General features: G+C 33.1%; 3 protein-coding genes across 6 annotated transcripts in view; 1 reads left to right on the top strand and 2 right to left on the bottom strand.

Moving 5' to 3' along the window:
* Positions 1–6,969: 6,969 nt before the first annotated feature.
* Positions 6,970–8,258, top strand: LOC135128872 (odorant receptor 4-like). The gene is made up of 7 exons (XM_064055949.1): positions 6,970–7,150; positions 7,223–7,333; positions 7,381–7,588; positions 7,638–7,737; positions 7,785–7,889; positions 8,015–8,170; positions 8,217–8,258. Exons 1-7 carry the CDS (start codon positions 6,970–6,972, stop codon positions 8,256–8,258), a joined length of 903 nt encoding a protein of 300 aa, XP_063912019.1.
* A 3,214-nt stretch (positions 8,259–11,472) lies between these two features.
* Positions 11,473–13,432, bottom strand: LOC135129012 (serine protease snake-like). Of its 3 annotated transcripts, none has more exons than XM_064056094.1 (5): positions 13,316–13,432; positions 12,878–13,069; positions 12,601–12,817; positions 11,904–12,273; positions 11,473–11,733 (listed from the first exon to the last, which is right to left on the bottom strand). In XM_064056094.1, the coding sequence occupies exons 1-5, from the start codon at positions 13,419–13,421 to the stop codon at positions 11,536–11,538; spliced, it is 1,083 nt and encodes a 360-aa protein (XP_063912164.1). In that variant the 5' UTR covers positions 13,422–13,432; the 3' UTR covers positions 11,473–11,535. The 3 variants fall into 3 exon arrangements, with proteins under 3 accessions (XP_063912164.1, XP_063912165.1, XP_063912166.1); XM_064056095.1 differs by having other exon boundaries at positions 11,473–11,743; positions 11,909–12,273; XM_064056096.1 differs by having other exon boundaries at positions 11,909–12,273.
* Positions 13,433–25,130: 11,698 nt separating this feature from the next.
* Positions 25,131–26,548, bottom strand: part of LOC135129011 (serine protease snake-like) — a 2,023-nt gene continuing 605 nt past the window's right edge. The window contains exons 3-6 of one of the 2 annotated variants that reach the window (XR_010280491.1): positions 26,310–26,526; positions 25,829–25,984; positions 25,618–25,778; positions 25,131–25,449 (exon numbers count right to left, since the gene is read on the bottom strand). Coding sequence is in view for 1 of the 2 variants with exons in the window: in XM_064056093.1 (XP_063912163.1) it covers positions 25,240–25,449; positions 25,618–25,984; positions 26,310–26,526 (794 nt within the window). In the remaining variant the exon portion in view is untranslated. Of the gene's footprint in view, positions 25,450–25,617; positions 25,985–26,309; positions 26,527–26,548 lie in introns of both variants that reach the window. The other variant, XM_064056093.1, reaches the window with a different exon arrangement.

Here is a 26,548-nt window from a genome sequence, read left to right as displayed (position 1 = left end):
CGGTAGACTGGATTATTTTACAAAGTTGGAAGTAATTGTAAAAAATGTTAGTATATTTACGGTATTATAAAGTATAATTCATTTATAAAGTGAATATACATTTACAATTGCGATTCTGTATTGTGTTTTTTCAATTTGACTTGTGAAAATACAAATAGTGACACAAGTTTACTTATTTTATGCACAATGCTGCTAACTTACGTAAATTTACTAAATTTAAGTAAAAAAATACATAAAAAGCAACAGTAAAATAATTGTAAATTTACACGACTTTTTTCTGTGTACCATTAATACACTTAAGTAACGAACAAAAATATTGGGAATGAACAGTACTTACAAAAGTAATTAGAGCCCGAATTTACCTGGAAGAATGGCTTAACACCCGGTGGTTTCTCCAAACTACCATAAAATCCAAATCTTTACTAGTTATTTGAAGCTCAGGACAATATTTGCAATATGATTAATGAAATTTCGCCGATAGAATGGCATTTCTTTTTCAAATTAGCACAAAAATTGATAAAAATGCAAAATATGCACGTGAAATATGCAACAGAAGGTAAATATATGCAAATATGCAATTTTTTTATAGCCGTATTCATTTTTAATTAGTATGATTCGTTCACATATTAAATATCAAGACTTATATGCAAAAAATAACGGATATGCAAATTCCATAAAATCCGCTCTCTAGTTAGAAGTAAGAGTGACAGACGCAAAACCCACGTGTTTTTCTTAGTTTATATATTTATTTGTTATTACTTACGTAAAAGTTATTAATATTTATATATATCGTTATTGCTATTATTTTATTGACGGATAACTCCAATTACAATGAAAGGACATAAAAGGACACAAACTTAAACTACTTGATTAATTCATCTAAAATAACAATTAAAGACAAGAAAAACTAGCAATAGAAATGAGACCAGATAAAAAATATATATATTCATATGACACTATTTATAACGCTTAAACTAAAAAGACATAAATAAAAAAAAATTAAAATTCTTAATTAAAGATTGTGTCTGACGTAATCCCTTTGTCCACGTTTAAACTCGTGTTTACCACTATAATACGAAATCGTTATATTTACTTAGATGATTTGCTGTCTCCATTCTTAAGATAAGATGATTTTTTTGTACTTAGTGAAATTTCGAAAATTTCGTTGAAAATTGGTTGTATTTTGCATGTATTTATGTACTTCATAGAACGATTCTGTAAAAACCGTAGGAATTATCAAAGAAATGAAACCTGAAATGACTTCTGGGACCCGAAGTCTACAAGAAAATATATTTGGTGAAATTTCGAAAATTTCGTTAAAATTTGTAATATTTTGTAAATTTTTTTCTTATTTCGAAGGACGATTCTGGAAGGACCATTAGAGTTATCGAAGAAATGAAAGCGGATATGACTTCTGCAGCCCGAAATTACAAGATAATGTATTTAGTGAAATTTCGAAAATTTCGTTGAAAATTGGTCGGAAATTGAGCGTATTTTGCATATTTTTTTCATATTTCAAAGCACGATTCTGGAAAAACCAATGGAGTTATCGAAGAAAAGAAAGCGGATATGACTTTTGCGGCCCCAAATCTACAAGAAAATGTATCTAGTGAAATTACGAAAATTTCGTTAAAATTTGGTCGGAAATTGGGCGTATTTTGCATATTTTTGTATATTTCGAAGGACGATTCTGGAAGGACCATTACAGTTATCGAAGAAATGAAAGCGGATATGACTCCTGCGGCCCTAAATGTACAAGAAAATGTATTTAGTGAAATTTCGAAAATTTCGTTGAAAATTGGTCGGAAATTGGGCGTATTTTGCATATTTTTCTCATTTTTCAAAGGACGATTGTGGAAAAACCAATGGAATTATCGAAGAAATGAAATGGGATATGACTTCTGCGGCCCGAAGTCTAGAAAAAAAATTTTTTGTAAAATTTCGAAAATTTCGTTGAAAATTGTTCGTATTATGCATATTTTTACGTATTTCAAAGGACGATTCTGGAAAATCCAATGGATTTATCGAAGAAAAGAAAGCGGCAATGACTTCTGCGTCCCGAAATCTACAATCAAATGTTTTTAGTGAAATTTCTATAATTTTGTTGAACTTTGGTCGGAAATTGGGCGTATTTCGCATATTTTTTTCATATTTCAAAGGACGATTCTGGAAATCCCAATGGATTTATCACAGAAATGAAAGTGGATATGAATCTGGGGCCCGAAATCTACAAGAAAATGTATTTAGTGAAATTTTGAAAATTTCCTTAAAATTTGGTCGGAAATTGGGCGTATTTTGCATATTTTTTTCATATTTCAAAGGACGATTCTGGAAGAACCATAGGAGTTATCGAAGAATTGAAAGCGGATATGACTCCTGCGGCCCTAAGTGTACAAGAAAATGTATTTAGTGAAATTTCGAAAATTTTGTTGAAAATAGGTAGGAAATTGGGCGTATTTTGCATATTTATTTCATATTTCAAAGTACGATTCTGGAAAAACCAATGGAGTTATCTTAGAAATGAAAGCGGATATGACTTCAGCGGCCCGAAATCTATAAGAAAATGTATTTAGAGAAATTACGAAAATTTCGTTGAAATTTGGTCGAAAATTGGGCGTATTTCGCATATTTTTTTCATATTTCAAAGGGCGATTCTGGAAAAACCAATGGAGTTATCGAAGAAATGAAAATGGATATCACTTTTGCGGCCCGAAATCTAGAAGAAAATGTATTTGGTGAAATTTCGAAAATTTCGTTGAAAATTGGTCGGAAATTGGGCGTATTTTGTATATTTTTTTTCATTTTTCAAATAACGATTCTGGAAAAAGCAATGGAGTTATCGAACAAATGAAAGCGGATATGATTTCTGGGGCCCGAAATTTACAAGAAAATCTATTTAGCGAAATTTCGAATATTTCGTTGAAATTTGGTCATAATTTGGGCGTATATTGCATATTTTTTTCATATTTCAAAGGCCGCTTCTGGAAGAACCATTGGAGTTATCGAAGAAATGAAAGTGGATATGACTCCTGTGGCCCGAAATCCACAAGAAAATGTATTTAGTGAAATTTCGAGAATTTCGTTGAAAATTTGTCGGAAATTGGGCGTATTTTGCATATATTTTTCATATTTCAGAGGAGGATTCTGGAAAAACCAATGTAGTTAACGAAGAAATGAAAGCGGATACGACTTCTGCGGCCCCAAAGAGGTCTTCGATACAACCATTCGATGAATTTATACTTCCCATTTCCAATTTATAATAAAAATTTCCGAATCAAATTTTATGAACATTTTGAAAAATTTTGTTATAAACAGATTTTCCGACAAACCCAAGCAACAAAATCTATGGGAGATATACTTAAAAAAGTTTGTATGACGCTACAAAACAACGTAATGTGACAGTATAGTAACAATATTACGTAACGTTATTTGGCATTGTATAGAAAATTATAATAATATTTACGAAAATTTAGACTACTTTTAAAATTACCTAAAGAAGTTCTTCTGTAGATCGCGGTTATTTTTTGAATGGATATTTTTACCATTAGAAAAAATGAATTTCAAATGAAATATTTCTAAAGTTTTGCCTCGGGGCCACATATACAGTATATTTTCAAATCACTACCTCCCAATGTACGTCTCAAAATTTTTCTGGATTTTTTAGGCAACTTTTTCACAACTCAATTTTTCAATACTACTATATTTTGTCTATATTATTTCTTAATATACGAGGTCATGTTTTCACAACCAGAAACTTAAAGCATATTTAAAATGGTAAATTTTTGTATGTCTTGGCTCACGACGTGAAAGAAAAATCGTCACGATAGAGATAGGGTGGGTGAGCGGGGTTAATATTATGCCTTTTTTTCTTAATATATGTTTTAAGGTTTTGTTGTTAAACGATGAATGCGTATATTAAATAAAACGCAAAATATAAACCCCGCCCACCCACCCTTCCTTACTTGTGACGATTTCTTTTATTCGTCGTGAGGCAAGAGGGCGATGCTCAGTTACAAAATCCTTATTTCTCCGCAAGGAATTACCATGTAAGACATGTTTTTGAGTACCGTATTGTTCAAGAAATGCCATGTATATTAAGTGAAAATAATTAAAGCCAGATAGAAATAGTTTGCTTTAAACAACACGATTGCTCAAGAACAGGTTTCACATATCAATTTCTTCTAGAAAAACAAGATTGGCAATTAAACTCCGCCCTCCTGCTAACGACAAATAAAAAAAAATGATTACGATTGCGATAGGGTGGGTGGGTGGGGCATACATTTTCCCTTTTTTTCTTAATACACGTAGTCATTTTTTCAGAACGAGAAACTTAGAATATGTTTAAAATGGTAAATTTTTGTAGACAAAGCTGACAGGTTGAAAGAGTTTCCTTTTTCACAGATAAAAATTCTGCCATTTTTCAGAATTACATCTAGAATTGGCTTCAAGCTATACATTTGGTACCTTACCTGGAAATCTAGGTCGCAACGTTATATGTTTAGCGTAGAAATTCTTACAGAACCACACCACTTCAATTCTACAGAAATTTCAAAAATGAAATAGAAGACAAATTTAAATTTACTTTTGAAAGATTAAAATCGAACGATAGACATTCACTTTTCTTTTTAATTGTTAAAAACGTTGCTTTTGTGTTTGAGTAAAAAAGTTGTTTTGAATTTCGTATTTTTCCCATCTGTCATAAAATTATCTCACTGAATTACACTCGACCTGTTCATTTCTATCCGGATAAATTTTTATTTTACAAATTAAGTCAGTTCTCACCTGCTGCTGTCTATCACTTAAGAATGACGTTAAGTTTATTGACAAAAGCATAATTAAGAAAGCAATAGTATTCTACTAAGTTTGACAGAGTCGACCTATTTTTATCGAAACCATGTTGTTTTTCAGAAATAATGCAGGATGACATACACTGCAATTGTTCAGACACAATGAAGTCAAAAATCTTTTCAATAACACATTGGTTACACACTCCTCTGCAATTATCAGTTCTATTCCGTTCACCAACCAGTTTTGAAAATGGGAATAATATAACGACGGTTGAAATAACAAAATCAATGGGAAAGAAATTGTGAAGACACAGTTTTTGAAGAGAATGCTTGGAACCCCATCTGGACCATATTTGGAGGAGGATTTTATTTGAGAAATGTGCTCAAACACCTCACGAATAGACATTTTTAAACCATGATCATTTATTTCGATCAGCTACTCGAAAACAAATTTTTTGTCAAAATAGGTCCCTGTCATATTATGTTAGTGTTTGTTGACTATTATACATAAAATTTCAAGTTTATGTCTACATATGGCAATCTCATTTATTTTTTCATTAAGAAACTTCCAAGCAGGAGATGGATCAGTACGCATTTCAGTATTCATTACAGTCATATAATAGCCATGAGATTGCCTTGTCAAAATTTTATATAAGTATAAGGTAGATTTTAAATTAAAAAAAAAAAACATATAATGTACAAAATTATGATATTTTTTATATTTTTTGTGAACTTGCTTTTTTAAACTAATTAGATGTTTTAGTTCGTGAGAAATCCATTTAGGGTAATTTGAAGGTCTATGCCTCTTTCTTGGGATAAAGTGATCAATTCAAAACATTTTCTATGTCCGATATCATAAATAATACGTCCCAATTTGTATAAAAAAATTATTATTTATTTCTGCATAATTAACATCTATAAAATTACGATAAAAACGATGACATTTTAAATAACATTCACTAAAATATAAATTGAATTCTAATTATTGATAACCACTTTGGAATTGTAAATTGTATGTGAAACATAGCGAAGAGTTGACAAGAGTGTTAAGTCTCGGAGCAGAGTAAAAATAGACAATGGAAATACAAGAATAAAGCAAAAATTAGATCATGTGAAGGGCAAATAGAGTAAATAATGCGAGTAAACAGGAAGATAATGGTCGAAAAAGGAGATTTCAAGAAAAAATAATCCTGCAAAAGGAGAAAATAGAAATTCTCGAAAGAGAGATAAGAAACAAGAATTTAGTAATACATTGAATAGGAGAAGAGACAAGTGAGAATGAGATTGCAGTGTACATTTCCAAGATTAAAAATACTTTTAATTTAATTCCTTTGTTTTATTTTCCGAATGGTTTCAGCCGGTTTTACGGTTGTAGGTGAAAATCAGAAAACTTCGAGTTATTATTTCCCTTACGTATTGTTTCGAAAAAGTCGTTTGATCCACTATTTTCTGAATTAAGTACAATGCACTTACCTCACATTTTTTTTTTCGTGGTTTCATGGTTGCTAAAATTTATAAAAATACATTAAGTACCAACAACTGGTAATTCATCAGTGGTGTCTAAAATGTTTGGATAAAGGTCGATTATCTGACATTAAGTTTAAAATTTGAAGAAAATTTTCAGACTTTATAGGCTCACTGGTCAGGTCACACTTTTTGTACATGTATTTAAAAACACCCTGTATAGTTAGTTATATACATATCTTATATTTAAAGCCTAAATAAAGTACACAGTCTGACGAAACTAGAGACACTTCTTGGTAAATTTTATAGCTGCAAATAAAATAATTTACGAATCTCTTTAATCCGCCGCCCACTAATTATTATTATCTAATTAGTATTCTTTAAATCTGACTATAGTTAAATTTCGTGGTCTCCCGATCATTCCTTTGATGAAAAATTCATTTCAGTCAGTTTAACTTAATAAAAACGCAGGACTAAGGAAAATTACGTTATAAAACTTAAAGCAATCGTGTAGCAGCAGCATATAATAAGTAAAATAATATAATAAATCATCGTGACGATGGAAAACCCAACTAAACAAAGTTTTGTCATAATTATAAAAATAATGCAAATAATTCGATGGTATCCCACAGAAAAACAATCCCAGTTTCATCTAGTAGAAGGTTATATTTTATACATTTTTTTACTTGTCGTTGTCGTCTTGTTGGTGGCTGCACAAATGTTCGTGGCGAAAGGGTACGATTTTACACAAGTTGTATTCATAGGTTTAACTCTATTCTACGCTTTAAAACTCCTGCCATTTTTAAACGGAAATGACCGCATTAAAAAGTGCATCAGTTACTTCGATGGTGACGAATTTCAGCCACGGGATGAAACGAAGCAAGAAATTCTAAGCAAGAGTGTGTTCCTTTGTCAAATAATAACAAAGCTCTTTCTCAGTGGTGTTACAAGTGCTGAAATATTGTCTGCAGTTCCTGCGTTGTTGTCCAATGAGAATGAGTTGCCGTTACCAATGTGGCTGCCCTATTCGATCAACAAAAGCTCAGTGATTTATTACACCACATATGTTTATCTGTGCATTGGTAGGTCTAACTAAGTATAAAAATAAATCATTTTATATCAATTTTAGCTATTGTATATGTTGGTTTTGCGACTGCTCTACTCGATCCGTTGATTGGAGGACTCGCGTTTCAGGCTGTCAGTCAGTTAAAAATTTTAAAACACAGACTACAGAATTTACAAAATTTCTCAAAATATGGGTCCAATTCAACTTTAATTCAAACTGGTATTTATCAACAGCTAATTGGATGTGTTGAGCACCACAACGCAATACTCAAGTATGATTTTTCTGTTATTTAATTGACATTAATTTCCGCTTATTTTAAGGTTTGTTAGTGAATACGAGCAGTGTTTTTCTTGGACTATATTTAACCAGTTTATGGGAACGACGTCTGTGTTATGTTTCATCTGCATTGCAATTACAACGGTAAGAATAATAATTTTTAACTCCGGCTTTGAAGGAAAACATTTTAGGTGCCTCTTGTCAGTATTGATGCTGTTAAATACATTATTTTCTTTTTCGTTGTAAACTGGCAAGCACTGTTTTATTGTTACTTCGGAACACTTCTGTATGAAGAGGTAATTAAATCATATAGATCACTTAATAACCTAGGTTTTATTTTATTCAGGTTTTGGCGACTATGAAACTATAATTACAAAAAGCTTTTGCAAAGCTATTGTAATTAATTTTTTTTTTTTTTTAGAGTGACACTCTTGTAACCGCTATTTATCTAAGTCAGTGGTACGAATATCCTGTGGAAGCGCAAAAAATCATATTTACGTTAATGGAACGAGCTAAACAACCTATGATCCTTTCAGCTGAGAAACTATTAGATTTAACCCTGGACACTTTTACTGCGGTAAGATTTTAAATGTGAAATATTTTCTTTTAACAAAAATTTCCAGATACTGAAAAGAAGTTATTCTTTAATCGCGTTTCTCAAATAGTTTTGTGTTAATTATCTGCACTGAAAATATCAAAATCTATGTGAGATATACTTAATAAAGTTTGTATGACGTTACAAAACAACGTAATGTGACAGTATAATACAACAATATTACGTAACGTTATTTTGCATTGTATAGAAAATTATAATAAATATTTACGAAAATTTCGACTACTTTTAAAATTACCTAAAGAAGTTCTTCTGTAGATCGCGGTTATTTTTTGAATGGATATTTTTACCATTAGAAAAAATGAATTTCAAATCAAATATTTCTAAAGTTTTGCCTCGGGGCCACAGATACACTATATTTTCAAATCACTACCTCCCAATGTACGTCTCAAAATTTTTCTGGATTTTTAGTCAACTTTTTCAAAACTCAATTTTTCAGTACTACTACATTTTGTCTTTATTTCTTAATATACGTAGTCATCTTTTGACAACAAGAAACTTAAAACATATTAAAATGGTAAATTTTTGTATGTCTTGGCTCACGACGTGTAGGAAAAATCGTCACGATAGCGATAGGGTGGGTGGGCGGGGTTAATCTATGTCTTTTTTTCTTAATATACGTAGTCAGCTGTTTTAAGGTTTTGTTGTGAAACGATGACTACGTATGTTAAAAAAAACTCAAAATATAAGCCCCGCCCACCCACCCTTCCTCATTTGTGACGATTTTTTTATTCGTCGTGAGCCAAAAAGGCGGAGCTTAATTGCAAAGTCCTTATTTCTCTACAAGAAATTACCATGTAAGACATGTTTTTGAGTACTGTATTGTTCAAGGAATACCATGTATATTAAGTGAAAATAATTAAAGCCAGATGGAAATAGTGTGCTTTAAACAACACGATTGCTCAAGAATAGGTTTCACATAGCAATTTCTCCTAGAAAAACAAGAGTGGCAATTAAGCTCCGCCCCCCTGCTAACGACAAATAAAAAAAAATTATTACAATTGAGATAGGGTGGGTGGGTGGGGCTTATCTTTTCCCTTTTTTTCTTAATATACGGAGTCATTCTTTCAGACCTAGAAACTTAGAATATGTTTAAAATGGTAAATTTTTGTAGACAAAGCTGACAGATTGAACGAGTTTTCTTTTTCACAGATAAAAATTCTGCCATTTTTCAGAATTACATCTAGAATTGGCTTCAAGCTATACATTTGGTACCTTACCTGGAAATCTAGGTCGTAACGTTATATGTTTAACGTAGAAATTCTTACAGAACCACACCACTTCAATAGTAGATAATATCTTTAAATTCTACAGAAATTTCAAAACTTAAATAGAAGACAAATTTAAATTTACTTTTGAAACATTAAAATCGAACGATAGACATTAACTTTTCTTTTTAATTGTTAAAAACGTAGCTTTTGTGTTTGATTGTTTCGCAGCTGTCATAAAATTATTTTACTGAATTACACTCGAGCTGTTGATTTCTATCCGGATAAATTTTTATTTTACAAATTCAGTCAATTTACCCTTCGGTCATTTGGTTCGAAAAACTGCCAAGATTTCTCGAGATTTAGGCCACAGTTTTTCTTGTTGAATTACCAAGCAAATAAGTTTCGTTGAGATAAAAATTTAAAATGAATAATTCAAAAATTCGCATAAATGAATAACAATTGTTGTCTTTCAATCAAGAATGTTTGAACTCAAATCGTGCGTCAAATACTTAATGCAACATAATACCTCAGTTAGTGTATGTACCTTGTAGAAGACGTCCCTCGAGTTGAAAAATGTTTACCACGAAGACAAAGATCGTTGTCAAAAATACTTTTCCAATACAAAAATTATTGTAAACAATCTTCAACTTTGGCGTTGTTCTTTAGTAATAAAAATATTAAATAAAATCAATTTCAAATTGAATATTTCTAGAATTTTGCCTCGGGCCCACAGACACACTATATTTTTCAAATCGCTACCTCCAAATATACGTCTCAAAAATTTTGTGGATTTTTAAGCAACTTGTTCACAACTCAATTTTTCAAAGTACTATATTTTGTCTTTATTTCTTAATATACGTAGTCATCTTTTGAGAACAAGAAACTTAAAACATATTTAAAATGGTAAATTTTTGTATTTCTTGGCTCACGACGTGTAGGAAAAATCGTCACGATAGAGGTGGCGCGGATGGGCGTGGTTAATATTATGCCTTTCTTTTCTTAATATATGTAGTCAGCTGTTTTAAGATTTTGTTGTGAAAAGGTGACTAGGTATATTAAAAAAAAAGCAAAATACAAGCCCCGCCCACCCATTCTTCCCCAATTGTGACGATTTCTTTAATTCGTCGTGAGTCAAGAGGGAGGAGCTTAATTTCAAAATCACATGTTTTTGAGTATTGTTCAAAGAATACCATGTATATTAAGTGAAAATTTAAACCAGATTGAAATCGGGAAGGGTGGGGCTTATCTCTTGGCTTTCTTTTTTACTTAATAGAAATAGTTTGCTTTAAACAATACGATTGCTCAAGAACAGGTTTCACATAGCAATTTCTCCTAGAAGAACAAGGAGTAGGCAATTAGGCTCCGCCCCCCTACTAACGACAAATAAAAAAAATCATCACGGTTGAGATAGGGTGTGTGAGCGGGGCTTATATATTCCCTTTTTTCTTAATAAACGCAGCCATTTTTTCAGAACGGGAAGCTTAGAACATGTTTAAAATGGTTAATATTTGTAGATAAAGATGACAGGTTGAAAGAGTTTTTTTTCACAATCTGAATTCAAGCCAGTTGTCAGCATTACATCTAGAATTGGCAAGCTATACATTTGGTAACTTATATGGAAATCTAGGTCGTAACGTTATATGTTTAATCAAGAAATTCTTACGGAACCACACCATTTTAACAGTACATAACACCTTTGAATTCTACACAAATTTCAAAAATGAAATAAAAGAAATGGTTTCGAAAAACTGCCAAAATCTCTCGAGTGGTCAGTTAGTGTATGTACCTTGTGGAAGACATCCCTCGAGTTGAAAAATGTTTACCAAGAAGACAAAGATCGTTGTCAAAAACACTACTCCAAAACAAAAATTATTGTAGACCATAATCTACAATTTTGGCGCTGATCTTCAGTAATTAAAAAACTCCCTTGTTGAAAATTTCTATACACATATTGTGCAAGTAGCAAAGAAATATTATTTTAAGACATGCGGAGACACTAGCACAATAAAATATGTAAATAACGTACTTTGAGAAAGGAGAGGATAAAAAAAGGAATAAATGGGGACAGTTTTATTTGATGATAATTTGCAAATAGGGTGAGAATTGTACTACAAGCCTTCATGTAAATAAGTTCTTTGGTTGAATTTCCTCAGGCCAAACTTCATCCTCAATCCACTTAATGAACCAGTAACTAACTCGTCTGTTTAGGTCTGGTTGATCATCCTGTCCTCTTTTCGAAGTCACACCAACTATGTCGTACATACACGAGGTCGAGTCGTTATTGTGAAATATATACAATGCACTACCAACACGATTCTAAAAATTCCTAAAGATAAGAAAGGTTAAAAAGTATATCCGCATGTTTTCGATTTTAAAAACACTGAATTTGGTTGTTGCATAATTTTTTAAAAATAAAAAACACTTGTGATTTCTATCTTCTGTTGACGCTATAGATAACTGTAGATGAGAAAGATCATTTAACTAACCTTACCATGTCGATGTGGACTTGTGCAAAAATGGAAATCTTGTGCATATGGACTTGTTGAACCATTATTACAGGGTTCTCTTAGAACATCTACTGTTACTTCGATCAACTCTTTACTTATGACTCTTGCAGCACGCCTAAGATGCCATTCGGTAACAAAAACTTTTGTAACAGGGATGTCAACATATGCCTTTAGGCATGCCGGACGCACATACGAACTCATTTCTATTGGTTTTTCTAATTTTACTAGTGCTATCTCCTGTTTCTTAGAGGGATCTTGATGTAAAATTGTCTTTGAAACTTTTATTTCCTGCCTGTGGGTAGTATCATCACCATTCGCGATCCCTAACAACACTACCGTTGGTTCACTCCTAAAACAGAGAGATACGTAAAAATTTATTAGTTCAAATAATAGCCGAGTGTAATAGACAGAGTGCATTCGTGCAATAAAACTGTGTACCAACTTTGAAGAGGATGTACAAAAAAAAACATTAAGTTATATAACACAGGGAATAAAATTACTCGTATATACACCCAACTCAAAATTATCTCTAAATTATTATGCACATAAAATAACAGACGTCAAATTTATTGATTGGCATTATTTGAGATAACTAACGTGCCGGAAAAGTAACATTTCGTTACGCGTTCATTGAAAAATTATTTTTGACCAACTGAATTATTATTTCAAAACTTACACATTATACTCAGAGCGGTGGGATATACAATGTGCTTCTGTTAAAACATATTGTTCACTGATAAGTGCTCCCATACAAAGCCACTGATTTTGAAGCCAATTTTCTCGGTCGGGATATCCTAATAGCGCTATATGGGGGAAGTTTGCTGTGCCACCCGGCCTAACACTGTGACGACATAATTGTTTCTCTTTTGTGAGCGAAGCATATTCTCTACATTCTTAAACGTAATTTGATTATGGTTTTATTTTCGATGCACACGAAGTTCATTTTTACGTACTGTTTTCAGTTATGTAACCTGGTTGATAAATTTCTGGGCAACAAATAAGGAATATTTCGCTAACTTTTTCGTCACAATAAGTGTATTTCGGTAGTTTTTTCCCCGGCCCTGGTACCTCTTCAAACATCCTGCAGATGTGTGGCACTAGACACCTACCATGAGTGTTAGATGAATTAAGGATGCAAGGCGGTCCTATAAAAAAACATAAAGACGATGAAATGATTTAAAAAAGGGACAAATGACGTACTTAGTTTAACGACACCAAAATTAATGCAAATAATATACAAGCATTTTAGAAAAATATAACTAAGTACAAAATTTTTTTCATGATTACCGGTGTTAAACATAATTTTTTTCCCAAAATGAGAAAACAAAAAGTGTTATACAGATATAACTTTATTTTCAAAATAGAGTTATTGAAAGAAAAAATCAACTTACCAACAATGCTCTCTGTATAAGCATTTTTAACCAATGTCATTATAACAACAATCAGGAATTTATGCATTTCTTTACTGTTAAACGTACACTGGAGTATACAGCTCATGTTCTCTGCTACTTTAGTGCTACTCTTATCATCATGCAAATTGGATAATTACGGCGGGTGAATGCAGGGACGACAACGTTTCCTCGTCACGGTGTACATCAATGAGATCAACACAAGTGAGACCTAATGGTTCATTATGATTTGTTAGAAGTAAAGGTGACACGCAAAACCCACGTCTTTTTCTTCGTTTACATTTTTATTTGTTATTACTTACGTAAAAGTTAATAATATTAACATACATCGTTATTGTCATTATCTTGTTGACGGATAACTCCAATTACAATAAGAGCACATAATTAACACAATATTTATAACGCTTAAACTAAAAAGACATAAATAAAAAAAAATTAGAATTTTTAATTAAAGATTGTGTCTGAAGTAATCCCTTTGTCCACGTTTAAACTCGTGTTTACCACTATAATACGAAATCGTTATATTTACTCAGATGATTATCAGATGATTATCCTCTCAAAATGTACTAGCTGATCAAGAAAATCAGGACAATTCCAGACCAGATAATCCAGTAACAGCTAATAAAGACAATTCAAGAAAAGTCCAGGCTACAAGGATAATTAAAACGCAAGTAGAAAACAATAATACGATTTCTGATGTCCCTAAGGATATTCCTTGGAAAGAAGTCTCTTACAAACGTGATAGAAAAAAGAAACAGATAGCTAAAATAAGTACAGCAATTGAGGATCGTTCTAAAGGACTTCTTATTGGTACAGCTAAACGTGCATGGTTGTATTTAGGAAGAATCAGCAATAAAAATGCCACCGAAAATACTGTAGTCAACTATCTCAAAGAAGAATATCCGGATGAGGATTTTATTGTAGAAAAACTTTATACAGTGGGTAACAACTCTGCTTTCAAAATTGGAGTCCCTTTCTCACTATGTGCAAATCTGTCTCTACCTAACTTTTGGCCTCCAGGTGTATGTGTTAGGAGGTTCAATTTTTTAGTAAAAATAATCAAGGTAACGTCACCAGCAAAGTAAAAAATAAAATGAAAATACTGTTTGTAAATATTTCCTCCATGCGCAATAAAATAGGAGCACTAGAACTATTAACTATCTATGACTCCATTTCAGTGTTATGCATCTGTGAACACTGGTTCTCAAAAACGGAATGTGAATTGAATTGTTAAAAAGAAAGAGATCAAGAAAATTATGGTGGATCTATTATTTTTACAGCTCAAAATTTAAAATGCATACGACTGTGTAATCTTGAACAATTTTCGATAGAAAAGTATGTGAAATTTCAGCAATTAAATTAATTGATATTAATGTAACAATTGTCAACATTTATCGTCCTCCGGCAGGGGAATTCAATTTATTTGTAGATATTATGAATAAATTATTAAGTAAATTGGAACACCATCAAAATATTATCATAGGTGGAGACTTTAATGTAGTGTTTAATTCTACCAGTATGAAGAAAACTTTACTATGCGACTTATTTTTAAGCTATAATCTCATACCAACTGTACATTTCAATACAAGAGGGTCTAATCGTATTGACAATATATTTACTAATATCAGTTTTCAATTTCAACTAGATCCTCTATATTTAGGTCTATCTGATCACATAGGTATGTTGTTACAATTTGACTGTTCAACTTATCCAGTTATGAACTATTATAAACAAATAAGGCCTATAACCAAACTTGGAAAATTTGATTTATATCATTATTTATATGGTGTAGATTGGACCTTTGAGCTTCAAAAATTTGAGAGTAATCCAAATACTGGTGTTCAGAGATTTCTTGAAATCACTTTACATTATTATCATCTTTCGTTTCCTGTAAAAATTATTAAGACGGATAACCCCAAAAGAATTAGTTGATTCAATGATAAACTTAGACTAATAAAAGAGAAATTGTCTTTCTTACAGGAGTTATATTTACTTACAAATAACGATGATGTAAAAGTAGCTATGATTACGCAAAAGAAATTATATCAAAATGAAATTAGGTTAGCAAAAATAAAGGCTAATGATGAATATATAAAAAATTCTAAAAACTGTGTCAAAGCTACTTGGGAGGTCATTAAAAATAAAAATAACAGTATTAATATAAATCATGACTCCAACAACTGTAATCTAAATGCTAAGGACTTTAATAATTATTTTAACAGCATAGCAAATAGTATTGTCAATAATATGTCTCCTCCCAATTGTGATCCTATTTCTTTATTATGTTCAAATAGTGATTGTAAAAGTAATCATGAAAGATCTTATTTTAAGTTCGACGTAGTATCTTGTACCCATGTTCGTGAAATAATAGACAAATTACGTAACAATAAAGCTAATGATTGTTATGGTATCAGTGTGGATCTCATAAAAAGTATTAAAGATGTGATAATCTCCCCACTGACAAAATTGATAAACAATTGTAAAGTAAGATCTACCTTTCCCAATTGTCTGAAAATAGCTACCGTCATTCCGATTTTTAAGAAGGGTGAAAAAAATAATATGGGTAACTACCGGCCAATTTGCCTTTTGCCGATATTCTCTAAAATATTGGAAAAAAAATATATATCTACAATTAAATTCATATTTAGAACAGAATAATCTGATTTGTCGAAACCAATTTGGTTTTCGAACTGAAAATGTAGTTCAAATGCCATCATTAATTTTGTAGATGGAATAAATGATTGTTTACACCAAGGTAAAGTTGCTTCCGCGACTTTTTTAGATTTGAGGAAAGCTTTCGACTGCGTGTCCCATTCTGTATTGATTCGGAAACTCTATTGCTACTATTTACTTCCTGAGAGTTGTAGATTAATATCGTCCTTTCTAGGAAATAGGTTGCAAAGAGTAATTTACAATGGAGAGTTATCGGAATTTGCAACCATTAGAAAAGGGGTCCCCTAAGAATCCGTCCTGGGCCCTTTACTTTTTCTAATTTACATTAATGATTTACCGCTACATTTACAAGATACGAAATGTACACTATTTGCAGATGATACCTCACTTCTAAATAGTAACAATGAGTATAACGACGTATTAATGCAGGATAGGGACACGCAGGCGAGAGCTACTAAATGGTTTATCAATAATTTACTTTCAATAAATCAAGATAAAACCGTCAGAATGCTTTTTTCACTGAAAACCTCTACTGTTAAATACAGTAACATATTTGCTGACCATACTTTATTTCTAGGCATTAATATTAATCATAAATTAAATTGGAATGCACAGGGAATTGCTGTTTCTCACAAATTATCGTCAGTTACGTTTCTGTTAAGGCAACTAAAAGACAAGGTGTCCTTGACAATATTAAAAACTGCCTATTTTGCTTTATTTCAGTCCACGTTGTTCTATGGTATTTTGGTTTGGGGACATTCTCACATCAGACATTTAATTTTTAAGTTACAGAGAAGGGTAATAAGGGTGATGTCTGAATTAAACTATAGGGCAGATTGTAGACAGAATTTTATTAATTTAGAGATTATGACTTTTCTTCCTTATATATCTTTTCAAGCTTAATGTACGTTAAACAAAATTTTCAAGACTATTATTGCCATGCTGATACCCATAAGTATTATACTAGACATAGCAACAACTTAATATCGAAACATAATAGATTAACATGCACTCAAAACTGTACAAGATACTACGGAGTTAAATTTTTTAATATGTTGCCACCAAATGTCCGTATTTTGCCACTGCCCAAATTTAAAAAACAAGTACGGTCTTTTGCCATTAGAAATTGGTTTTATTCATTTGAGGATTACATTCTATGTAATTTTAATTTTAATAATGTTATGTAACTTTAAGCCGGCATTATGTATTTAATTTGGAATTTTGACTTATGTAAAACTGCGGTTGTCACATCAATAAAGGTATTTGATTTGATTTGATTTGATTTGAACATGTTGAAAAATTTTGTTATAAACAGATTTTCTGACAAACCCAAGCAACAAAATCTATGGGAGCTATACTTAACAAAGTTTGTATACTGTTACAAAACAATGTCATGTGACAGTATAATATAACAATATTATGTAACGTTATTTTGCATTATATAGAAATCTATAATAATATTTACGAAAATTTCGACTACTTTTAAAATTACCTAAAGAAGTTCTTCTGTAGATCGCGACCTGCTGAAGTTATTTTTTGAAGCATGGATATTTTTGCCATTAAATAAAATGAATTTCAAATTGAATATTTCTAAGGCTCTGCCTCGGGACCACAGATAGGTATATTATATTTTTCAAATCACTACCCCCAAATATACGACTCAGAATTTTTGTGGATTTTTAGACAACTTTTTCACAACGCAATTTTTCAATACTACTATATTTTGTCTTTATTTCTTAATATACGTACTCATCCTTTCACAACCAGAAACTTAAAAGATATTTAAAATGGTAATTTTTTTTATGTCTTGGCTCACGACGTGAAGGAAAAATCGTCACGATAGAGATAGGGTAGGTGGGCGGGGTTAATATTATGCCTTTTTTTCTTAATATATGTAGTCAGCTGTTTTAAGGTTTTGTTATTAAACGACGACTGCGTATATTAAAAAAAAACGCAAAATATAAGCCCCGCCCACCCACCCTTCCTTACTTGTGACGATTTCTTTTAATCGTCGTGTGACAAGAGAGCGAGCTCAACTACAAAATCCTTATTTCTCTAGAACGAATTACCATGTAAGACATGTTTTTGAGTACCGTATTGTTCAAGAAATGCCGTGTATATTAAGTGAAAATAATTAAAGCCAGATAGAAATAGTTTGCTTTAAACAACACGATTGCTCAAGAACAGGTTTCACATAGCAATTTCTTCTAGAAAAACAAGATTGGCAATTAAAACCACCCCCCTGCTAACGACAAATAAAAAAAAAATGATTACGGTTGAGATAGGGTGGGTGGGTGGGGCTTATATTTTCCCTTTTTTTCTTAATATACGCAGTCATTTTTTCAGAACGAGAAACTTAGAATATGTTTAAAATTGTAAATTTTTGTAGACAAAGCTGACAGGTTGAAAGAGTTTTCTTTTACACAGATAAAAATTCTGCCATTTTTCAGAATTACATCTAGAATTGGCTTCAAGCTATACATTTGGTACCTTACCTGGAAATCTAGGTCGTAACGTTATATGTTTAACGTAGAAATTCTTACAGGACCACACCACTTCAATAATACATAATACCTTTAAATTCTACAGAAATTTAAAAAAATGAAATAGAAGACAATTTTAAATTAAGTAAATTCTCACCTTCTGCTGTCTATCACTTAAGAATGACGTTAAGTTTATTGACAAAAGCATAATTAAGAAAGGAATAGTATTCTACTAAGTTCGACAGAGTTGATCTATTTTTATCTAAACCATGTTCTTTTTCAGAAATTATGCAGGACGACATCCACTGCAATTATTCAGACACTATGAAGTCAAAAATCTTTTCAATAACACATTGGTTACACACACCTCTGCAATTATCAGTTCTATCCACCAGTTTTGAAAATGGGAATAATATAACGACAGTTGAAATAACAAAATCAATGGGAGAGAAATTGTGAAGACACAGTTTTTGAAGAGAATGCTTGGAACCTCATCTGGACCATAATTGGAGGAGGAGTTTATTTGAGAAATGTGCTCAAACACCTCAGCAATAGACACTTTTAAACCATGATCATTTATTTACGTGTCCGGAATAAAATTAATACTGAACTTCCTATTGTTCTTTTCATATACAGAAGAAACAAACTGAGCGAATAACGATTTACGAAAAACTGAATGAGCTGCTTTTTCCTTACGAATCAGATTTTTTAATTCTGTATTGAACCATCTAGGATATGATGAACCGTTCAGTTTGACAGTTTTTAGTGGAATAAATCTATAAACAACTGGAACTTTAATATTCACTTCCAGAGCGACGAAACAACTTTCTCAATCTACAGAACCCAGATAATCATTAAGTAGATGATAATTCCCGTTGGCAAAGTCAAATATTTCAGTTTCAGGAGACAGAACGAAAACATAAAATTAGGAAGAGACCACGAATACGAAATGTGATGGAGACTGTTACCAAAGATTGAATCAACGGTGACATTAACTTGTAAATTAGTAATATTTCAAAATATAAAATCACGAAAAACGTTACGATTATTAGGGATAGTGTTAACCTGATCCAAATTTAAAAGAAACCCAAAGAAAACTTAACATTGTCTGACTTGAAATACAAAGAAAGTTTAACAGGTTATGGGCCCAGAGACGCTGGACAAGTCAGACAAGCAATAAAAGTCAGTTAAATCAGTTCAACCTCTGTTATTGTTGTACAAGTCTTGAGTATCAGAAACGTTGTCGAACTCAGCAGAGTGTAGTCCAGTAGGAAACAACCAAGTCGCCTTCAGTCGAGACCTGCCCAGCGAAACCATCATTTGTCAGGAGCATAACGTAAAAACGTCATTGCAAAATGGACACAACAAAGTCGAATATTGAAATGTTGTCGGAAGATCAAAATGGTGAAGTAGATTATCAAGCCTGGCGTTTTAAAATTATTTTAATTTTAAATTCGAAGAAATGTTTTGATTGTGTAATTGGTGCAGAGCCAAAACCATCTGGTGATCCAAACCAAAAAGAAGTAAAAGAGTGGTTAGATAAAGACGTAGAGGCTAAGACAATTATTGGCTTAAATGTTAGTAACCAAATTGCGAAACACATCATGTGTTGTAAAACGTCCCAACAAATGTTCGAAAAGTTAGAGAATTTGTATGGCAAAATGTCAGATTATAAAATTGAAGGTCTGCAGCGAAAAATTTTCGGCTTTCTGTTTGACAGCACAAAATCAGCTATTGAAAACTGAAATGAAATAAAACAACTAGCTCAAGATCTCAGTGCACAGGATGGAAACGACTATGAACAGTGGGCAATGACTCGAATGCTCACCATATTGCCACAACGTCTCTACCATTTTCGCACATCATGGGACAATGTCACTGGAAATCAGAGAACCATCTCAAAACTGATTGAGAAGTTGAGATTAGAAGAGACAGAATTAAAGCAGCCGAAGGATCAAGTGAAACTACAAGCAACAACCCACTCGTGATGCAGTACAAGAAGAGAAGCCAACAAGACAATCAAAAACAAAACAAAACAAGCAAGGCGGAAGTGCTGCCAGCATTTGTTTCAAATGTGGACAGAAGGGACATATAAAGAAGTACTGCAGAAACAAACCTTGTGGAAAGTATTTGGCCTACTGTAAAGAAAATTACCCCTGTCATCTCTGTGGTCAAATAGGTCATTTTTCCAAGGAGTGCCCAAAGAAGAATGATGACAAATTGGATAATGAGAGGTCGGAAAGGAATGAGAGAAGATTCGGAGGTCGTTCGAACAAACTTTATGTAGTCGTCGGTTTGTCGAGTACTGAGCTCCCAAAACAACAACGAGTAGAAGATGTCAATGCTAACTGGTACCAAGCCACACAACATATGACTTCTAACAAAAGCTGAGACAACTGAAGCAACCTGTAACAGTCATTATGGGAGACTCAAATCAACTCAACGCCTCAGCGGTTGGAGACATAGAACTTGAAGCCTACAATGGTAACAACTGTAGACTAGTCATTCTGGAAGATGTGCTCTATGTACCAGGTTTGAACTTTAACTTGATTTCACTCAGTCAAGTGATGGACAGAGGACACATTGAGACGTGCAACAAAGATGTATCATCAATTATCAAGTCAAGTGACAACCAAACTGTTCTTACCATGGCTCAACAAGAAGGAAATTTGTATGGAGTGATGCTCCGACTACCCAGTATGAACACCAGCCTAATTGCAACTTCAATTGTCACCTGGCATGAGAGACTTGCACATCAGAACCTGAAATACGTCAAGGACATCCTAGACAGGAATAACATCAAGTGCATAGATGACTGGAACAATCGAGTCTGTGAAGCATGCATTTATGGGAAACAACATCGAATTTCACATCCCAAAAATGAGAAGGTAGCAGCTCAATCATTGGATCTAGTTCATGTAGATCTTGGGGAAATGAATGTCATGTCGATCGGAGGAGCGAAGTATTTCCTGATCTTTAAAGATGATTTATTCGCACTTTCGGACCGTTTACTATCTGAAGTCCAAAGATGAAGCTCCAGACAAGCTGAAGATATTTCTGACACAAGTTGAAAACCAATTTGGAAGGAAGGTGAAAGAACTGAGGTCGGATCATGGAACTGAAATAAAGAACAAAACCACATGTCAACTTTTGGAGGAGCGAGGAATCAGGCATACGTTCTCAAACGTTCACACACCACAACAGAATGGCAGAGTTGAAAGGGAAATGCGAACCGTGGTGGAATCTGCGAGGTCGGTCATACATGCGCCAAATTTGAAAGAAAATCTATGGGCAGAAGCTGTCAACTACGTTGTGTTCACCTTGAGTCAGACTGGCACCAGCTCAGTCATTTTCATATCAACAAACTGAGGAGTTTCGGATGTGATTGCTACGTTCTGAAAACTGATCATAGAAGGAAGAAACTCGACAAGAAGTCTAGGAAGGAAATCTTTGTTGGATATGACACCGAGTCATCAAGCTATCGAATAGACATACCTGGAGAAAGAGAAGTCATTTGCTCTGACAATGTGATATTTGATGAAGAGAAAACGAGATACCGAGACATTATAGGAAGTGTGCCAATAATATCTGAAAAGACTGATCTAGGTCATGAAGATGAAGAATGCGAGTCTGATACAAGTCTGAAGGATGAAGATCAAGAACAAAAAAATCTTGAAGGCGAAATTACTGAAGATGAAGATGAAGAGACAACACCTCAGACAAGACGAGGACTTCGTGATCGATCAGCGATAACAATGCCACACCGACTGAAAGATTATGTACTCGACGATCTCACACCGAACAGAAGTGCAAATGTAGCTTTGATAGGAGAAATCCAGGATATCACTGTCAATGAGGAACTGAAGAATGATAGATGGAAACGTGCAATGCAAGAAGAACTTAATTCTTTGACACAAATGAAAACTTGGAGACTTGTGAAATGCCCCGAAGGAGTTCAACCGTTGACATGCAGATGGGTGTTACGTGAGAAGGCAGATGGAAGAGTGAAAGCACGTTTAGTAGCACGCGGTTTTGAACAAGAAGAAGGGATTGATTATACGGAAACGTTCAGTCCAGTAGCTTGTCATACTTCAATTCGTCTTATGCTGAGTCATGCAGCTACCCAGAAGATAAAACTTGTTCCCTTTGATGTCAAGACAGCTTTCCTATATGGTAACCTGGAGGAGGAAATTTACATGCATCAACCGAAAGGATTTGAAGATGGCACCAACTATGTCTGCCAATTACAGAAAGGATTATATGGACTGAAACAGGCTCCGAGGAACTGGCATGATACGATTTCAAAATTCTTTGAGAAGAAAATAGGATTAATGAACACCGATGATGATCCCTGTTTGTTTTATAATAAGGATAAGACTATCCTAATAACTTTGTTCGTCGACGACGGACTTATCGCTGGCTATGATGAAAAGGAAATCTACAAGATACTCGACATCATCAACTCAAAATTCGAAATCACATACAGCCGTCAAGTTCAAAACAAGGTCGCATACCTCGGAATGGAAATTCACATTGACAAAGAAGGCATCTTTGTAGGTCAACCAAAGTATACAAAGAAGATTATTCGACGCTTTAAATTCGATACGTGCAATGCAAAGTCAACTTCCATTGAGAAAAGCATGGTAACAGGAGAAGAGGACAAGATGAACAGTCAACCCATACCGCCATCTATCCCATACAGAGAAGCGATTGGAAGCCTGTTGTACCTGGCCATAATTTCTCGACCGGATATAAGTTTTGCTGTTAACTTTCTAAGTCGCTTTAACGGAAAGGCAATGATGAGTCACTGGCGAATGGTAAAAAGGATTTTTCAATATCTCAAAGGAACACCAAATCATGGTATCTTCTTTGACGGAAGCGACACACTCGTTGCTTACTCGGATTCCGACTATGGTGGAGATCCTGAGACTAAACATTCAACTACGGGAGTACTTGTGATGAGAGGAGGACTAATCGTTTGGTACACACAGAAACAACGTTTGGTAGCAACATCCACTGCTGAAGCAGAGTACCGAGCAGCCGTGTCTGCAATCGACGATGTTTGTTGGATCAAAAGAATTTGTCTGGAACTTGAAATTGTAAAGGAAGATAAACCCATCGAATTACTTATCGATAATCAAGCGGCAATTCATATGATGTACAACGCTCATGAAGGTAAAACTACAAAAGAAAAGAAGCATATAGAAATCCCACGGAGGTTCATTCAAGAACATGTTGACAAGACGGTCACATTCAAACATGTTGACAGTGGTAACCAACTTGCTGATATATTTACAAAATCTCTCCCAAAAAAATTGTTTGAATCATTTTGTTCTAAAATAATTAAGGAGTGTTGAAATTAATTATTTTATGCATCTAGTGGTTAGTATGTTGTAGGTGAGTGAGAGAACCAGACAGAAATGAGTAATCAAAATGGCGGTGTAGTCTTGATATTTATTGAAGGTATTGAAAGCAAAGTCTGTGAGGGTCCGTCATTTTAATATTAGTATGTGAATCGTCAGGGATGTTTCTTCTTAACGTGTAAATCGTTTTAAGTTGTAAATCATTACATTTGTTTTTTTTTGTTTGGCAGGCGCCTTTTTGTTCAATAAAGAAACCCAAAGAAAACATTGTCTGACTTGAAATACAATGAACGTTTAACACCCTAGCACAATAATAGCTATTATTACAACTAGGGAAATATGAATACTATATTTCCCGAGGTTGGCTAGTTACATCCCGAGGGTGCAACCCGAGGGATGTATAGACAACCAAGGGACATAATTCATATTTCCCGTGTTGTAATCAATAGTTTTTTTCTGATTGATACAATATTGTTGCAAAAAATATTGGATTCTAAATTTTTGAATTAATCGGATTGGTAACGTTGCTAAGGGTGTTTGTAAATATCATGGTTGGCTGCTTTGATTGTCGCGTCCTGTCATAAATAAAATTGATGAAATGTCGAACTACGTGCTATCACAAGCTGCTTACAGTAAAGTGTATGAAGACTTTCAAGAATGGAGAAGAGAAAATTCGGTGAATGGTGTCGACGAAAATATTTTGCTTGCATTTTTTGAAGATTTGGTATTTTGCTGATTTTTGTTATTTTTGACGTATGACTAATTTATTCTATCCGTAGTCGCACAAATATTCACCAAATACGTTGTGGCCAAAATTATCGATGCTAAGGTCAATGTTACATTTAAGGGAAAAAACTGATGTTAAACTGTTCGATGAAGTAGAAGCATTTGTGAAGAATAAAAATAAAGGATACATTCCTAAAAAATCAGAGGTGTTGTCTCGACAACAGCTCAAAAAATTCTTGCGAGAAGCTCCTAATGACATTTTTTTGATGTATAAGGTAAAAATTTCATTGTGATTCTCCTCTATTAAATAGATTGTTACATCCATAATTTTGAAGGTCGTTTTAATTATGGAAATCTTTGGCGCCTGCAGAACGAACGAATTGGTGAATATAAATCAATTAAAAAATAAAAAAAATTTGTAGTGAAATATGACAATTCATATTTCCCTTGGGACAATATGATCATTTCATATTTCCCTTGGGAAATATTAGTGTGTTATGACATATTGTAACTAAGGCAATATTATTCAATATTGTATCAATCAGAAAAAAAATATGTAAATAATCTACTTTGAGAAAGGAGACGATAAAAGTAGGAATAAATGGGAACAGTTTTATTTGTTAGTTATTTGCAAATAGAGTGAGGATTCTGTTACAAGCCCTCATGTCAATAAGTTGTTTAGTTGACTTTCCTCAGGCCAAACTTCATCTTCAATCCACTTAATGAACCAGTAACTAACTCGTCTGTTTAGGTCTGGTTGATCATCCTGTCCTCTTTCCGAAGTCACACCAACTATGTCGTACATACACGAGGTAACGTCATTATTGTGATATATATACATTGGACCACCAACAAGATCAAGACTCGCATTCTAAAAATTCCTAAAGATAAGAAGGATTCAAAAGAGTATTCGCAATTAAATTTTAAAAACACTGAATTAGATTGCTGCATAATTTGTTAAAAAGAAATAAACAATTCTGATTTCTATTTTGTGTTGACCCTATAGATAACTGTAGATGAGAAAGATTCTTTAACTAACCTTTAGATATCGATATGAATTTGTGCAAATATGGAAATCATGTGCATATATATCACTTGTTGGACCATTATTGCAGGGCTTTTCTGAAATATCTACTGATACTTTGATCAAATCTTTATTGATGCCTCCATGCCGAAGATGCCATTCGGTAACAAAAACTTCTGTAACAGGAGGGTCAACATATGCCTTTAGGCATGCCGGACGCACATACGAACTCATTTCTATTGGTCTTTCTAATTTTACTAGTGCTATCTCCTTTTGGTAAGAGGAATCTTGATGTAATATTGTCTTTGAAACTTTTATTTCTTGTCTGTGGTTCGTATCATCAACATTCGTGACCCCTAACAACACTACCGTTGGTTCATTCCTAAAACAGAGAGATACTTAAAAATTAATTAGTTCAAATACTAGCCGAGTGTGATAGTGCAATAAAACTGAGTATCAACTTTGAAAAGAATGTAGAAAAGAAAAAAAAAGCATTAATTATATTACACAGGGAACAAAGTGAAGAAAATTACTCGTATATCCACCCAATTCAAAATTATCTCTAAATTATAATGCACATACAATAACAGACGTCAAATTTATTGATTGGCATAATTTGAGATAAGTAACATGCCGAAAAGCAACATTTCGTTGTTTGTTCATTGAAAAAATTTTTTGACCAACTAAATTATTATTTCAAAACTTACACATTATATTCACAGCGGCGCGATACACAATGTGCTTCTGTTAAAACATATTGTTCACTGATAAGTGCTCCCATACAAAACCACTCAGTTTCATGCCCATATTCTCGGCCGGGATATCCTAATAGCGCTATATGCGGGAAGTCTGTTGTGCCAGTCGGCCCAACATTGCGACGACATAAGTGTTTCTCTTCTGCGAGCGAAGTATATTCTCTACATTCTTAAACGTAATTTGATTATGG

Source organism: Zophobas morio, unplaced genomic scaffold, assembly GCF_036711695.1.
Source record: "Zophobas morio isolate AGI-343-1 ecotype UQ-CSIRO unplaced genomic scaffold, CSIRO_AGI_Zmor_V1 ptg000014l, whole genome shotgun sequence".
Lineage (NCBI taxonomy): Eukaryota > Metazoa > Arthropoda > Insecta > Coleoptera > Tenebrionidae > Zophobas > Zophobas morio.
The sequence above is the reverse complement of the archived record's forward strand: the minus strand, read 5'-3'. Positions and strand labels throughout refer to the sequence as shown.